The sequence below is a fragment of the Neopelma chrysocephalum genome, unplaced genomic scaffold (assembly GCF_003984885.1).
Source record: "Neopelma chrysocephalum unplaced genomic scaffold, ASM398488v2 Primary Assembly neopelma1_42, whole genome shotgun sequence".
NCBI classification, from domain to species: Eukaryota; Metazoa; Chordata; class Aves; order Passeriformes; family Pipridae; genus Neopelma; species Neopelma chrysocephalum.
Window position 1 is genome coordinate 11,905,881 of NW_020897700.1, and position 17,542 is coordinate 11,923,422.

General features: G+C 34.5%; 1 protein-coding gene across 1 annotated transcript in view; it reads left to right on the forward strand.

The window, feature by feature from the left end:
* The window catches only part of GPM6A (glycoprotein M6A), a 117,911-nt gene that overhangs the window by 71,621 nt on the left and 28,748 nt on the right, over positions 1 to 17,542 (forward strand). Inside the window, exon 2 of the mRNA XM_027676694.1 lies at positions 8,463 to 8,655. Within this exon, the coding sequence (XP_027532495.1) occupies positions 8,463 to 8,655 (193 nt within the window). The remainder of the gene's footprint in view (positions 1 to 8,462; positions 8,656 to 17,542) is intronic.

Genomic DNA, 17,542 nt, shown 5'->3' on the forward strand with positions numbered 1-17,542 from the left:
TACACCCATCCAGGGATGAACTGGTCCCAGCCATTCTAACCAGGACAATTTGATATTAAGTTGATGAGACAAGCCACATGTTTTCAGTCAAGCACATGCTCAATACCTTACTAAAGAGAGCCTTGTGTAGGTACCTAAATAGTAACTGAGCCAATTTCTTTGACAAGCCATGAGGTGTGCAGCCAGGAGCTTTTGCTTAAATTAGTTCTTTGTTAAAATTACAATTGACAGGGCTGGGAGAGGTAACACTGATACCTTAAAGGAAGCATACAGCATGCAGGATGATCATTTACCTGTTCATCAAAGAAGAAGAAAAAAATAGTCATGAAAAGGCTAGTTTCCTATCTGGCTGGCAAAGAAAATGAGACATTTTTCTTTAAAAAATTAGTTCCATTTAATCCAAGATAGCTTCCCTTTGTTGTTGAGAGTTATGGAGGAGGAAAGAAATACAGAGTAGCTCTTTGGGATGTTGTGCAATCTCTGCTAAAGCTTGGAATGCACCTTCACTACAGGAAAACTAGACCTTTGATCATGATTCATGATGAGACTTTACTGCCAAGCCACTGATTCTCTGCTGTCATTACAGCTTAGATCTGCATTTTGCCAAAAGGTACTAATCAGGTGTACTGCTTCACAGTGCTTTTTTATTAATATATGATATCTAGTGATTCACATCATTCATTAGAAAGTTATCCAAGTGCAACAAATACTTTGGCAGAATACTGTGGTGCAACAGAGGAATTCAATAAGCTATTTGATCATTGATACAATCCAGTATGATGGAAAATGAATTTTTGTCCTTCCACCATTGAGTACTGCTGAAGTATGACCAATGAAAGATGGGATGACATTATTGTACATGGTGGTTAATTCAGATTTACCTTTTTACATATATTTAACAGATAGATTGGTAGATTTTTCGTTTAATTCTCTTTCCTGCTGGACATTATAGTAGAACTGTGTGTGTGCATATATGTGTGTATGTGTTATTTGTATGTTTATCCATATACAGCTGTGTTTCAGTTATCCAGGAAAAGAGACTGTAGATAGCCGGTTTGGTTTTTTTTGGTTTTCTTTTTTCCCTCCAGATTTCAGAGCAGTTAAGACAGATGGAACAAGAGAAGCATGTTTGTTATCTTGGGATAAGTACATACGTGACTCCCAAACTAGGAGTAAGAGATGACCACTTATTCCTTGTTTAAGTTGTCATACTTTGGGCTCTGATGAGAATTAAAACCATGTTTCTTTGTGTTATCTGTGTCTTTAAACTTAGATGACAATTGATTTTTAATATAATTTAGATCAAATATAAAATACATCTTTAATTTGGCTTTGAAAGTTTATTGTATCAGGTGATAGTAACAGAGAAATTATAGATCTCTGCTATGTTGATTTGATAAATATAGTTGTTTGAATAGCTCAGTGTTATAGATAAAGATTTCTTGGAACAATATTTCTTCTCATTGTCAAAGTAGCTTATTTCATTTTACTACCACGCTACATTAAAACAGTTGATTACTAAGAAGCTATATAAACAATCCATTCAAGATTTAACTACCTTGAATATGAGTGAAGAAATGTGTTCAATGCATATGATGAAAATGCAAATCTAAGTAATATTTCTGATGTAAGAGGTACCATGATTTGTACTGAGCTTGCTGAATTAATTTATTTTCTGTAGTGAATACAGTTTTTTAAACATTACAATTTGAACTGGAGTACTGAGTGTTTAACAAGGGGCAAGGGACAACAAGAACAAGGGACAGTTCTGGATGAAAGCATAGCTAATTTTAAGCAGTGTACAAAAATGTACAAATTCTATTGCCTTTGTTCAGATTTAATTATTGTTTTCTGTTACTCAGATCAAGAGAACATCCATATGGGTAAGGGAGGGAGGGATTTTGTGTACTGTACTATATTTTATTAAAATGCCATGTAATCTGAAGTTCCCTACATTTCAAATGAAAATAACAATGAAAAAAAGAATTTTACATTCATAAATGAGTTTTTAAATCAGGTCTTTGAAGGTCTTAGTAGCTTTCCTTTTGAAAAAAAATATTTTACTGTGCAATTTTCTATTTTAAAAATATTCGTGCTGCTACAAGGAGATTTTTAAAACTTAAAAATAAAAAAAAAAACCCTTGCATTCCATGAGACATTTGAATTTACATTGGACTACTGACCTGAGATGGTACTAGAATTCTAAAATCTCTAAATAAAATTTCTCAAAAAATTAAATTCAATTTAGAAAAGAGCTTTTGACAACAGTATCTGTTGGTCTGTATTTTCTTAGTACAAATGCAGAGCAATCTTGTATTGGTATAGGGTGGAGTAAATAATAGTTGATTATTTCAATTTTATTTCTGTGAGCCTACTAATAAAAAAATGCTATTCCTTTTCTTTTGCTGATTACAGACAAGATTCAAAATATTTTCTGCAGTTCAAAATGTGCTGAAGGACCAAATATTTCAGCTTTACTGCTTCAATTTCAAGTATTTCAGCATTTAGCCGCATAAGAAAACATGAACTCTTAAAGAAAACATGAACTCTTAAAGTTGGCAATAAAGCTGTGCATCTTTTGTTACTAAAAAATTCCTCACATATACATTCAGTTTCTTCAGTCTCTTAAGGCTCCATTTTCAGACCACTTTATTATATGTATGCAGTTTTTCTTTTCATTTTTGTTTTGAAACCCCTTTTAAGGATTTTATAATTTTTTTAATGTTGGTGGAAGTTCTATGTATAACCTAAAGACAAAATTTAATGGTACTGAATATGAGAGAAAATAGTGGATCTTTATGCTGCAATATTGTCATTATTATTGTTGGTCTGGGGGCAGTGGAGGCTGTGTGAAGACTTGACATGTCCATGGTGAGATAATCCCACAGTCATTCAAATATCTTAAGTCATTTTCTTATGATGACTGAAGCTTTCTATAAGTTAGAGAATCACAGTCAGTTGGGATAGATGTTGCAAAGGTAAATATGTGAATGGAGGAGTTGTGTGAAGTTATATTTCTACAGAGGGAGAATTTTTGCATACTGTATAACCGGATTACATCCCCACTACTTAAAGTTATCAACTTGGACAGGGGAATTCTTATGAGCAAACATGCACAATGCACAACCTTAGGTATTTCAATTTAGTTGGATAAATTTTGCATCTAAATAAGAAAAGGTCTTTATGATTCCTCTTAGCCTTGGTCTCATGTTGAGTGCAGTAACTGATGCAACTATTAACTGCAAAATTACTGTAAAGACCTAGGGACTAACATTTTGTTTTTTGGTGTTAGCTGATATCTGATTAGATAACATCCAGTCATACTAAGGAGATAACAAGTCAAAGTAGATCCAGTAATGATACACAATTGAATGTGTAAAAGTTACCTGCATATTAGTTTTGTATTTTCTTGCAATTAGTCAGCATTTTTCCTGAAAATCCTTTTGTGATTTTGTTGGGACATTATTCTTGCTTTTCAATGTATCATGTTGCTTTACTTGCTTAACAATTCAATCAAAATACTGTCTAGTTTATTTTTCCACTGTAGTCCTAGCAGTCAGGATCTCAGAATTAATTCTGTGGTAAAAGTATTTTGTTGCTTGATAGCTAATTCTGTAACAGTAATCATTCTAACTGAAAGCTAATTTAAATGAGAAGTCATCTCCTCAGTAAGACTAAGAAAGGTATTTTAGTTTTTAGCATCTTGTATAATAGTAGAGGGTGGGAGCAGAGTGGGGATGTATCCCATGAATATTCCTGGGACACAGAGGGCAAATATGTGGGATTGTGTATGCAACCCTTCTCAAATAGGTTTTCCAGATTGAAGTACGAGGATGATCTTTGCTGACTCATTCCAAAATGTTGCTTCACCTCATTTGCAGCTTAGCAAAACCCCATCTTGAATGTCTTTCTTGTGTACTTGGGACAATATTAAAGGAACTGGATTGCTTCTGTGTGTTGCTGTACAGTGATGCCTTGGTGACCAGTTTCAGATCAGGAAGTCTGGCCACATGCTGAATAATTTGAGGGAGTTTTGGTACTAGATATAAGTAAAATATGTTACTTTTTCTTCAGTACAATGTGTTTTGATGGGTGTATTTATCAATTAAAATATTACATAACAGTAGCTTGACTTCTTGAGGTTAAGTCTACCTTAATAGAATTCAGAACTTAATCTGCATGTTTCATGATGGGCTGTGAAACTATATTTCTGTATTTGAGTTGATTGGCCATGAAAGCTGTGTGACAAGTGGTACAAATTTAGATATAAAAAAATGCATGCCTAACCAGGCATGGAAGGCACAGAAGATTTTGTTATTTTATTTATTTCAAGTTTATGTAGTTCTCTTGCATTTTACTTTGGCTATGCTGTCCTACCTCCTCATATTAGAAAGAAAATTCTTTAATAAAAATAAGAAAAAATGTTATTAAAATGTTACATGATCTTCAGAGGTACTTGTTCCCATTGGAGATGTAATTATCTGTGATTAATCAGTAATGCTTTGGAGATGTAGTTGTCTGTGATTACTCATCCTAGATGTTCTAGCTGAAAATGCCTTGGAAAGAATGAAAAAAACAAAACCATAAATATTCTCTATGAAAAACTATATTCTATATGTTGACTTTTTATATATTTTTTAATATTTATTTTCTTCATGTTAATGTCTAGGGTGAATGGGTTTTCTTAACCACTAATGTAAAAGACAGTAGCATAATTGCATTTTGAAACTGGTTCTGATATCATTGATTTAAACTTCAATTTCACAGACAGAAGTGGGAAGAGATGTAAGTCCTGAATCTTTTTTTTCCTTCTTTTAAATGTACTGGCCAGAAATGGATTAGGTGTTTTATTTGTCAGGTGTATCTCCTGATCTGTACTGAGGAGGCAGAGCTCAGATGCCACTAACACATAAACATGTAAATGCCACAACAATTTCTTCTGCTGCTCAAAATCTAAATGCTTTGCCTTCTTAATATAGAGAAGAGATTGTATAAACAAAAGGTCAACTTACGTTTGGCTAGGGCACTTGGAGATGTGTTAGAAAATTTGTACCCAAAACCCAGAAACTAGAAGAGGTGTGCACAGATTTGCCTATATAAGGAACACTTTACAAGCCTTTTAAAGCAGGAGTTTAGATATCTAAATCAAGCATATTTCTGATGTAGACAGTGATAATTGTACTAAGAGGAACAAAGGTCTATGAGATCTTTGCTGACTGGAAGGTAGATGTATATAATGCAACATTAATGTGCTTCATTTTGATAGCTGAATACAGCAAGTATTTGGAATTTTATTTTATCCATGTAAAATAAAATTCCTTGTCTTGTCATCTTCTGTGTATTTCATGATTAAATTTTTTCTATGGAATGATTTTGATAAAATAAAGAAAAAAAGAACAGTACAGTTCTTCATGTTGAAAGCTCCAAAGAATAGTGTTTTTGACTAGTTCTGATGGTTTTAGTAAAGGCACATGGTCCCAGGAGATCTAGATTTTCACCTGAGGGAAAAATATTGGTACACATAAGCAAAATAAGTACAATAGATGCTGAATTATATAGCATGAACTTATTGTGCAAAGTGAACTCTGTGAAAAGTACTGAAAACTGTATTTGAAGATGAAAACAAACATCAAAGCAACATAGAATCTTTTTCATCTTTCTTAGTAATTATTTCTGTGATTGTATGTTTTAACTGCCTTGTGAAGATGATGTTCAGAGCGGTGAATGACTGCCTGTCTCACACAGACATTCACACATTGCACAGCTGAGTCACAATTCTGTACTGGTGGTTCAATATCATTGTGCAAGTTAAAATAGCATTTCTATTGTTCTGTTATTAAACAGCCATTTTCAAATTCTGAACAACTGAAAGAAAAGAACTGGAGCAAATGTTACCTGCAGCACATTACCTCCTGGTGTATGAATGATGTGTGATAGCCATTTTAAAATCTTAGTCCTAATTCACTGGTTTTCTCTAGTTTTGAGTTGATTTGACAACCCTGAAAAGTCTAGAGTTACTCATGAAGTGAGTAGTGAGAAAGGTAGTAGGCCTATGGAAGAGCTGAATAAATGAGCAAGGCCTTGAGAATACCTGATTATCTGAAAATTTAATGTGGTTGAATTAATTTTTTTTGGAGTTTTTTTTAATGAGTGAAAAGATCTTGAATTGGTAAAATATTCTACTACTAAAAGCTTCCCTCAAAGACTTATGAGCATGAACAATTTTAATGCAAGAGATAAGTAGAAGCACTTCTTCAAAAACTATGAATCTGTTTCAGTTATTTTTCAAATTTTGAAACAATTGGGCAAAAAAAAGGGATTTATTTCTGATTAAATTTTCCATTGTATTGCTCCTTTTTATACATCATCACTTTATTTAATTATACAGTTTTTACTTTGTTATGCTATTTTACTATATTTTTACAATATTTCACTATAATAAAGCTAAAGTAATATTAGTGACCCTGGGTATTGATGACATCTTAGTTTGTGACCTCTAGGTGTGTGCTCAGCTCTCACTTGACCTAGAGAGTGATGTGCAGCAGCTTGCAGGAGGTAGTGCACAGCCAACCTTTTCTGCATAACAATGCTCACAGTATTAAATACAGCAGTGTTATGTGGGTGTGGCCTTAATGAAACTTCTTCTAGTTCAGACTATTGGCTGTTCTTATTCTTGTGTTGTCATTTCTTTAACTTTCTCTCTTCCACTTCATCTTTCTTGGAAGGGGAAAAAGAAACCTTTACAAAATCTCTCTTCCGCTACCCTATCTTTGACTTTACAAGCCCTCATACATCACTCTCATTATTAGTCTATTTTCATCTCTCCCCTTTTTACTTTTTCATATAAAGCCTATGGGTGTACAATGGTACTAGTTTTCTGAGGCTTTTTCTGTGCTGAAAATTGCAATGGGAAGTTTTTGATAAACTCTGATGTCAAGCAACTATATATTTTCCTGTAGTTCTTTTAAATATATGTTAATATTTTGCCTTTTAGATAGATTTTCCAGTAAATGATTCTTTTCTAGTATTTGTGTAGGCTTTTAAACACTGAGGAGCTAATCACAGTTATTTTTAAGGGTAATCTTAGAAAATAGGACCAAAGGAATTTTAAGAGGTTTCCTTAAAATGCAGAATTAGTTACTTCAAAAGCATTTGTTTATCTTCCTAGTCTGTTCCTAAGACCTTGCACTGATGAAACACCCACAGAGTTTCTGGGTATAAAAGCCCCATAGTCTAACAATCACTGAAGAAAGACACAAAGTGATCACTGGACATTCAAAGCTTTGTGCTGCTGAGTATGAAAGCTCCCCACTGCCACTACAGTAGAATGACATGAATTGCAAGATGTGTTCTTCATCCAGAGTTGCATGGACTCAGAGAGGGGGAAGAAGATGAAATGCTCTTACCAAAGTACTGGAAGCATGGAAAGTGTTACACCCATGGATGTGTGTGATGGCTGCTGGAGGTGGGCAACTTGTACAACAGGTTACTCAGCAAGACTTTGGCAGCAGTTAAAATATTGCACATTTTACATTTGGTATTTTACAGTTGGCTCTGCTAGAGCAAGTTGTCCTTAACCAAAAATAGTCTCAAGCTATAACTTTCTTTATATTTTTATAAAACTAGCATACGTAATTGGGAATTATTTTGTCTTTTACATGTTTAGTATATTCAGTATTCAGTATATTATATTTTTCTGCCAGGAACTATCCAGCCATTGGAATATTGCCTTTTGTAGTATTCTTTACATGTACAAAAATATCAAGAGGTTTCTATTTAAAGAAAATGTGTGTATATTTGAAAATGGCTTAAAATCTTCTCTTCAGAGAATCTTGCATATAAGTAGCTGCTAAACATATATATATATGACAAATATATATATATATTAGAGATTCATATTTGTTCATTAAAAGCAGTAAATGAATGAATGAATGTTTGAACAGACAGGAAATTCTTACTTTTCTTATCTAGCCTAAATGAAATAGAAACTTACCAACTTAAAGGACAAAATATGAAATTACATGTCAAAGCTACATGTGAGAGTTAGATATCAGAAAAGTAGACAGTGGCTTTTTTGTGCCTTTTTTCTTTCTTTTAACATATCTGTGGTATTCCTATGATTTAGCACAGCCTAAAGCCTTTGGCTCATACCTGTTGAGCATCTTATAAGTCAGTTTTAATTGGTCATTGTTTCTATAAGCATTTAAAATTTATCGGCCTTGCCTTGTTTTCTAACCTTTCACGTTAATCAGATGCATGTCTACATTTAACAGGTCAAGAAGCAACTGAGGAAACTCAGAAGTTGAATTAACCTCTCACAGATTTTCTGACAGTCTGGGTTGTTTAACTTGATTGAAGCTCTCTTTGGCCTGAAGTCTTTAATTTTCAAAAGTGTTTCTCAAGAGTAAAAGCTTTCTTTTTGCTTTCTTGATATAATCTAGAACTTGTTTTTTTTCTTGTAGGATGCTTCGAGTGTTGCATCAAATGCCTGGGAGGTATTCCCTATGCATCTTTGATTGCTACCATCCTGCTGTATGCTGGAGTTGCACTGTTCTGTGGCTGTGGACATGAAGCACTTTCAGGAACTGTCAACATTCTGCAAACCTACTTTGAGATGACAAGAGCTGCAGGAGATGTTATTGATGTCTTTACCATGTAAGTTACTAGATTCTTTTACTTGTTTCTTTTTACAACAGCTGAAAAATTCCTCCAGAGATATAAATTTGACTCAAGAAAATGTCTTTTAATGAAAATCATAGAAAGAATGATTTGGATAAGCTCAGCAGATAAAGTTTCGACTGTGCTGATATTTTTACTATTTACAAGCAACTTGTAATACTCTTTAATATCCCACAGTTTTAATTTAAGTTTTTACTGAAGAGTATTTCATATAATGTTGATGAATTTGTTCCATACATCCTTACTTTAAAAAAAAAAACCCAAACCAAACCCCCCCCCCAAACTCTATACTCTAAATAGGTAAAACAGGAGTGTGCAACAAGTAACAGTTCTGGGAATAAATACAATAAGAAATAACCGAAGAGTTGTGCAGAACCCTGAGACTTGAAATGTCAAAATTGTATTGCCTCTGGTATATCTAGTATTAATCTGTTTTGAAGGTTTCATGCTTTGCTACTCCTGGAAACCTATTTCTGGAATGCCTTTGTTTTGCTGAGCATCTCCTTTTCTTTGTTAAATTTATTACATTTAACAAAATAGTTTACTGTATCCTTAAATTAAATTACGTATTTCTAATATTTTTAAAATTTTCTCTTTCAAAAATGATTTTAGGTACTTGAAATCCAAATTCTTACCTGGCTGCTAATGATTGCGACTAAAACTGAAGAATCCTATCCTTTAGTTTGTAAATATTTTTTTCTTCATGACCCTTTTTTTGAGAATTGAAATGATTTTATCATCTGTCAAAACATTGACTTCTTATGATGGATAGTTCCATGATAACCGCATCTCAGGGCTTAGCAGCAGTCAAAAAGCAAACCAAATACCAACTACTGGAAAAATCAAAGAGAAACAGAGAACATACTTATGCCATTGTATAAATCCATCTTTCATCCATTTCATTAATACTGTATACAATATTGGTGCCCCAAAGAAGGCAGAAAAGGATGATTAGAATTATAGAACAGAGGCTATATGGTTAAAAATTGAGTATAATAGGACTCTTCAGTCTAGAAACGGGGTGATGAAGAACTGTTGTGCTAAAGGTCTGTCAATTCAGGGTATTATGTGTATGGTGCATGAGGTTAGATTGTCTTTCTATTCCAGTACAAGAAGCTTGAGGTATGAGAGGAAACAGGTGCAGAAGGAACAAGTGGTGGTTCTTCAATTGTTTCATAAAAGATTTCTGAAGCTAGTTGTATATTGTGATTATATTATGGATGCCAAAAATTTTTATGGGCTCAAGGGAAGACTGGATGATCTTGGAAAACAAATCCATTGATGGTTTCTAATGACAGTTGAATGACTTAGCCAACTCAGGAGGTCCCAGAGGCTAGAATAGTGTTGGGGGTTATCCTGTTAACTTGCCTGCTCTTACTTTTTCTTTCTATTCATTGTTTGAGGTAGGAAAATGAACAAGATATATATATATTTGATCCAACTGGGTACCACTGTTTTTGTGAGAGCTAGAAACAGAATCTTAAATTTCTTAACTTGTCAAGGGCTATATTATAAACATCTTTTCAAAGATTCTCTCTGAATGTTAAGTGTACTTTTTGTGGGATTAGTAGCCAGAAGGGAGCATGTACCAAAGGTATGTCACTGCTATGCCATATTAAAATTTCATCTTTGGATCAAGGAATTTAGATGTCCTTGTATAACAATATATTGGGTTGCTAGGAAGATGTAACTTCTGCTTTGCCTTTTTGGCTTGTCGTTTAGAATAATGAGTCTGACTTGACTCGACGGCTAAGGTTCATTGTTATCCTGAATGAAAGATCAGTCATTTTATTAGGCTCTAACTTATTTTATTATTCCCTAGGAAGCCATTAGTGCAGAACAGCCACAAATCGATGCTTTCTCTTCATAGCAAGTTTTCCAGCTTCTCTCTGTCAAATACTTAAGTGAAAATATCAGTCAGGGGGCATAGTTCAAATGCATATAATTCACTGTAAAAGATCAAGGAATTATAAAGGTAATTTTTCTTTTCTTGGCATTTAATTGTCTTAGCTAGTAGCTTTTTGATTTGTTTGTTTCCTTTGATTACTAAAAGATATACTAAACCCAGTTCTTTCTTTAGGAGACATAATGTATTTGAAATTTCAGTTTATCCAGTTGTGAAGGAGGTCTCTAAACTTATGTCTTAAAGGGAGGAGAAGCAACTATTTTGACTAAAGGCAGATGAGCCATTGCTTTGAACTGGATAAACTGTGTGACTTGCAAAGAAATTTGCGCACATTAATTTTCTACCTGTTTAAGTAGATACTACTTTGCTTTTTAAAATAATTTTGTAGGGAGAAAAAATACTCGATATTTTGTCATGCCTATTGATTAACAGTTGGCAGTACAAAAGCCCTATGGTAATGATAGTTTTGAAAGGCCAAAAAGCAGAAGGAAGAATATGTAAGTAGAAACAAACAGTGCAGTGCCTACATCATGATACATATTGAAATGTAAATAAAGCTAGTTGTTCAAAGTTCTAATTAGAAATTATAAGAGTTAAAAAAAAAAATCTAGCAGTGTGCTCTACTAAATTATACCTTTTTAACGTTATTTAATACATTTGGGCTCTTAATGCTTCTAGTGCTGTGAAGTGTCTCAGATTGGCCTGCAGTCTGACTTTCTGTGATAAATGTGCTAGGCAGATGCTGCAGTGGAGTGAAGTGTGTTAGATTATCTTTAATCACACTTATGGTTTCTATCTATATTTTTATTAGCATGCTGGATTTCAAATGTCATTCAGAATAAAAATCAATCCCTATCTGAGAGCTATTTACGTGAGTGGTAAGAGATAAGGTCTGTTTTAACTGTGTCCACAAGTGTTTGTTCTGAATGAAAATAACACAACTCACAAGCCACCCTGTATCTTTTGTCAGTGCTGCTACTTACTGCAATTTAAAAAAAGTAGCAGACCCCTGTAGAGAAAGTAGGGCATAATGAGGGCATAAATAAAGTCTGAACAGCGACAGCACTCCTGAAGTGCCTAAAATAAAAGCCAAAGTACCTAGATCCGGCAACACCATTCAGAAATGTCCATATGAATGTCCCTGAGGGCATCAACAGCCCTGACTGTTCCTGCCTGGCCTCCCTTAGGTCCTGTCCTCACCCTTCCCTTAGTCCAGGACACCATTTCAGTGAAGCCTGAGGGGTTTGGTCCCTCACCACAGACTCTCCTGGCCATGGGATTGCCCTGGCTGCCACAACTGCCCTACTCCCTGTCTGCTCCATGGGGAGCCTACATCCCACATGGTGCCTAAAGACTTGTGGAGAGATGAATTAGTTAAGAACCTGCAATGGGCCATAAACTTCCCTTGGAGGATTCAGCCCTTGGGGATTCAGCCAAGAGCAGCAGCCCTGTGGAATAGAAGAGGTGATCGGAGTGCTGGTCCCACAGATTGGTCCCTGATTCCATCTCCCTGGACTCTTGTCTGAGTTCAAATAGTATATACCAGTTGAAGTTCATATCTGCTTTGGAAATATAGATAAGTAATAAATATTTATAATTTAAAAAAATTTAAACAAATTTGAAGCTGTTTTTAAATTCTTTAAATGCCAGGCAGTTACGGCAATTTTCTCAAATTTATGATTTTCTTTCCAAGTTAAAATATGGAATGATCATGGTCAATAATTCCAAAATACTGGAGGCATCCTAGAGAGATTCTGGGTAGGGTAGAATGAGTTCTTTTTTGCTTGCTTGTTTTGAGGGGGAAAATACAACCCCAAATCCAAAAATGTCTAAAAAAAGACAAAGAATTTTTTTCACAGTATTTTTTTCTCAAAGTACTAGATTATAGCCTGATTTTAGTTTCTTCAGGATGACACAGGTAAAACAGATACTTTAAACTCTTGTAAGCTAATATAAACAAATATATTCAAATTCATGTGAACACATACTGTACAGATGGGTATTCCTTATGGAGAGGACATATCTTCAAAAATCACAAATTTCAGTGGTAGGCTCTTCTCTCTTTAAACAGTCATTTCTAAATCCATGAACTTTTAATAAATTTGATGGTTATAAAATGATTTGGAATTATCAATCCCTTTTCATTGGGACTAACCTCTAATTATATTGCTTCCTAGATCAGTTTTGTAAAACTTTGTTCCCTATAGTTCCAGACTTTTTCACTATCAACATTATCACCGTTCTAATGGTAGCTGCTCCCCCTCCCCCTGCCCCTCTTCTCCCCACCAACTAAAGAAATGCCTGTTTGGGAATTTGCAGAAGTCATAAGCTTTTGTTTGGCATGTGAATTCCTTCAGTGGCTGTAGAGTGGTTATTTTAGTTCCTTGAGAGTCAAAGGAAGCCTAAGAAAATAAATATGATGGTTTAAATTACCCTGAAAACTGCCTTTATAGTATTTTAACTGTAAGAGGCGAATGTTTTATGTTGCCTGTCTTATCAGTTTAAGAGCTCTGTAGGCTTCGCTAAAATTGAACAATCTGCTTGACTTAGGTGCAGGATTTAGTTATTCTTCTATAACTTAATAAACTGCAGTGAACACTCTATCTGCAAAGTACCAGGTATTACTAGATTTGCTTACTTAATCAATAATTTTGAGAAGATTACAAATGCAGCAGAAATAGACATATGATTATCAAGCATGTATTGTATCAGCTGGATTTTTATATTTTTCTGGTGTTTGGAACAACTTCCAAATGAAGTTTTTTAGAAAATCAGCAGCACAAGATATGTTTGGTGTGTTTCCTAAGAGCATCTTTTTACAGTTCTTTCTCTTTAGTATGCAAGGCCAGCTAGTGCCATCTGTCACATGTTTGTGATATATAGGCCACGGAACAAGGGAATCATGCTCTTAAAATGGAAAATGAAGAAATCTCCCTGATAGAAATATTAAAACCATTTTCCTACTACAGTCAAAGCTATTTCAGGTTATTGTAAATTCCCTTCCTTTTAAAGGTGTGAAATCAAATAGTAAAGTAACTGAAGTTACAATCTGTAAATCTGTTGTCACTGTGTTCTCTGTTGGAAGTGCCACAGACACTCTACTGAAGCCACCTTCCTAGAGCTAAAAATTCCCTTCCTTTCAGAATGTGAAAACTTGTGTTTCAGGTACTGCTGTGGCCTCGTTTGATGCTTGCTGATAACCTTTCTGTTAGTCAGTGTATAGTCAGTGTTTATTAAGATGGTATGGTTTAGTAATATACATATGGATGTGCAACTGTTTTCTTTTGAGGAAAAACAAAAGAGCGGGTATAGAAGCTTTTATATCTCCCCTCAGTGATAAAATGAAATTTTTTGAGAGGTAGATAAGTGAATGTTATTCTGATCTGCTATTCTTTTTTTGGTTTTGTTGGCTTTGCAGATATAACAAGTTAAATACAGGTAGCACTAAAATATTACTGTTATCATCTTTTTTATTTCCACTACTACTAATGGAATACTGTGAAAGGTATTACAATGTAATTGTACTTGTGTGATGATTCTGTTTAAGTCATCTCCTTTATACTCAATAGTACTAAACTGGTTTTCCCTATACACGTTTGTCTCTTAAAAAACTTGGCATTCTTCAAATTTAGACGTAAATTATGTTTTAAACACAATTTGTATCATGGGAAGTAAAACATATAAGGCTCTGCATTAGGACAAACGTTTGCTAAGCTAGGCATGCCTATGTCGTATCATGCTTGGGAACAGCAACCATCCTAAAGAGCCCTGCCGGATGAGCTCATTGGTTCTGTAAGGAAAAGATTCAGCTGGGCACCAGTTCAGCTAGCCGAGCCTCTGAACAGGAAGAAGACACAGGAAAGAAGTTCATATGCATGGTTTGCATATACCAAACAAGTAAGATGGCTGCTCCAGTCACGTACAGTCATTTGTTGGAGATGTATACTGTGTTTTTGGAAGCATTCACTGGTAAGATGACTCCTGACTAGGCTAATGAGAGTTCTCACTAGCAGCATTCCATGAGTTCCTGCACCTGGATTCTGACTATGTGTAGAATAATGAAGTTAATTCTGCAAGGAAGATCTAACCTTGACCCGTGTGTCTTATTCATGTATTGTAATTTGACAGAAGAGAGACCACAATGTTATTGATGCAGTTTACTTAAGGAGAACATTTCTATTTCATTGAAATGGTCAAGTCACATATATATTGTAACAGATCATATTAAAGATTAGATGCAGATCATAGCATTTTAGATCCTGTTTGATTTGTAGATGCATCACATGTGACAAAAAATGCCAGCACCTGAGAATATGACCTTTAAAAGATTATACAGTGATGAAAAGTCACATTTGCTACCTACTCAGCTGTATTATGTAGCCTAGTGTTCTATATTCTGTTAGAATGAACACCAGTAAGAACCTATGTAAGTAAAATTTAGGATTTGGGAAGTACCTGCAAAGACATAGTCCTCATTTTATGTAATAGTTGAATAAGGAAATTCATCGCAGCACATGGTTGTACCAGCAGAATGATCTTACATAAAGAATTTATTGGTCTTCATCTGTGCAAATACAGTCTCTTACTTTTAGGCAGACATCTGTATTATTTAGTACAGTGTTAAGCAGTTCTCTTTCCTGGATGACTGGAATCTTAGATTGGCTATAATCACTGCATGCCTGTAATAGCACTTGCAATAGACCTTTCTCAATAGGTTCTCCATAGGAAATACGTTTTTCTATTTTAAATACCTTTATTTCCTTTTAGTCATTTTATAGTTCACTTTATAGACATAAAATGGAAAGTGTATATTTCTATGTAAAATACACATTGCTAAGTTTTACTTTATGTGCCATATAAAATTAAGATAACTCACTGTTCCACAGGAGATCTGAAAAGGGTAAAATTCAGTATTACCATCCCAATCTGGACTTTTAATAACAAGTTTTCAGTCTTACTCTATCAGTATGTACTTTGCATGTCTCCAAGTTTATAGCTGTAATGAAGAAACACTCACAAATCCTGTGATGTGCTTTTGCCACATCTTTTTACACTTTATTGCTATAGAAAGTTGCCTGGGAATTCAGTATCCATAGTACACAGAAACCATCATGTAAATCCACCAGAAGTCAGCGTGTTACTATGCACTAGTTCCAACAGGGTTTTTTGCCTTCTTCAGACAAAGAAGGCTGCTGATTTCTTCTGTAATTAGCATCTCTAAAAATGTTTTTAAGAAAATGGTTTTGCAAGAGGTGAGCAGACAGAACAAAACTAGATTATAAAAAAACCCCCAACTTTGAGAAGCAGCTTTGTCCATATGTCACAGTCAGACTTTTGTGTTCTGAACTCAAAGATTTCAGGATTATTTAAATTCATGTGCTGGATCCTTTCCTGTTCCAAGAAAGTAACAAGATCCATAGGGCAGAGTTGTGGTTTGTGCTACTATTGCTCTTCCTCTGTTAGATTCTGGATTCTCCTCTGCTTTTAGAGGTGCTCCATGAAATCTCCACTGAACTGTCCCATTCCTAAGAAGGATGGAACAATCACACTTTTAGGCGATGATGATTTAGGCTTCTGTTCTGCATATCTGTAGAGACTTTGTACATCACAAATTAAAATCAATGGGATCTTATGTCACATCAGCTTTGGTTCAGAGTAGAATGAGAAAATCTGGCCCTTGCAGAATGCAAATGTAACTTGCATATTATAGCATGATGATCTCTTCTTTATATAATCCTAATCGTCTGGCTTTAGTTTTTATCAAATGTTTTGTATGATTACATACAAAATTTCTTTAAGAAATACAGAATTAGAAGTCTCTGTTTTCTTCCTAATGTGTTTTATTTCTACTTTACTAAAAATTACTTTTCAGTTTTTGTTTGTCTTATCCTTTGTCTACCAGTTAATCCTTTCTCTTTTTATCATTTCCTGACAAACTTTAATTGAGCATTCTGTATCCCAATTTTGTTTTCTTTCCACCTGAAATTTAGAAGTTTAGGCTCTGTATTAATCTAAAAGTCCTCATGGACTTAAGTTGACATTTTCTTAGTAGTTTCATTTTTCCCTTCACGGTGAGAGTGTTTCTGTTACATTGTTATTGTTACATACAATTTTTTGTTCTTGCTTTGCAGGTAGTACATGATTATTAATAAATCCTTCTTTCTCTGCTGGTTATATGTCTTCCTTCTGAGGTTTGCCTTTACTTGTCTCCTCCCTCTACAAACAATTCCTCTCTGTTTCACAGTACCAACTATCTTCTTTGCTCAATCTGTTTAAATGAATGAATTTACACCAAGAAATTGTTCCCAACTGGTTTCCAGGAAAGCCTGAGCACATCTTTTAAAAACTTACATGTGGCTTGGTTTCTGCATAGCCTAAACAGACCTTCTTCCTTGCAAACATCACCTTATATCTTGTCTGACTTCTAAAAACACATTTATGAAACTGTTTCTACATGCTTGAGACAGCTTGAGGGGGGAGGCTGCTATCTCAGTGTCTTAAAAGCCTCTTAGGATCAGTCCCTCAGGGGGCAAGAGAATGAGTACGCAGGTCAGCATTGCTGGTTTACAGAGTAACAGAGATTATTGCGCATTCTGGATGTGAACATGAACTATTCAAAGTTCTCTGTAATTGAAAAAACTCAAACAAAAAAACCCCACATAAACAAAAAAACCACAAACCCCCAAAACCGGTGAAGCAGTCCTACCCTGATGGTAGCATTTACATATGTTGCTCATCTTTCTAAATTGTCTCTGCCAGCTAAAAAAAAAGTTTTTAGTTAGGAATTGTACTATGGCAATCTTACTAACTTTTTAGTACTTTGATAGCTTTGGTATTTTATTTTTCCTATTGTGTTGGGTTTTTGTTTGGTTTTTTTTTAGCTTGGAAATAGATGTAATTGCCTGAATTTACTTGCGTTCAGAGAATATAGGTACAGTTTACCAGCAATAATGTGCT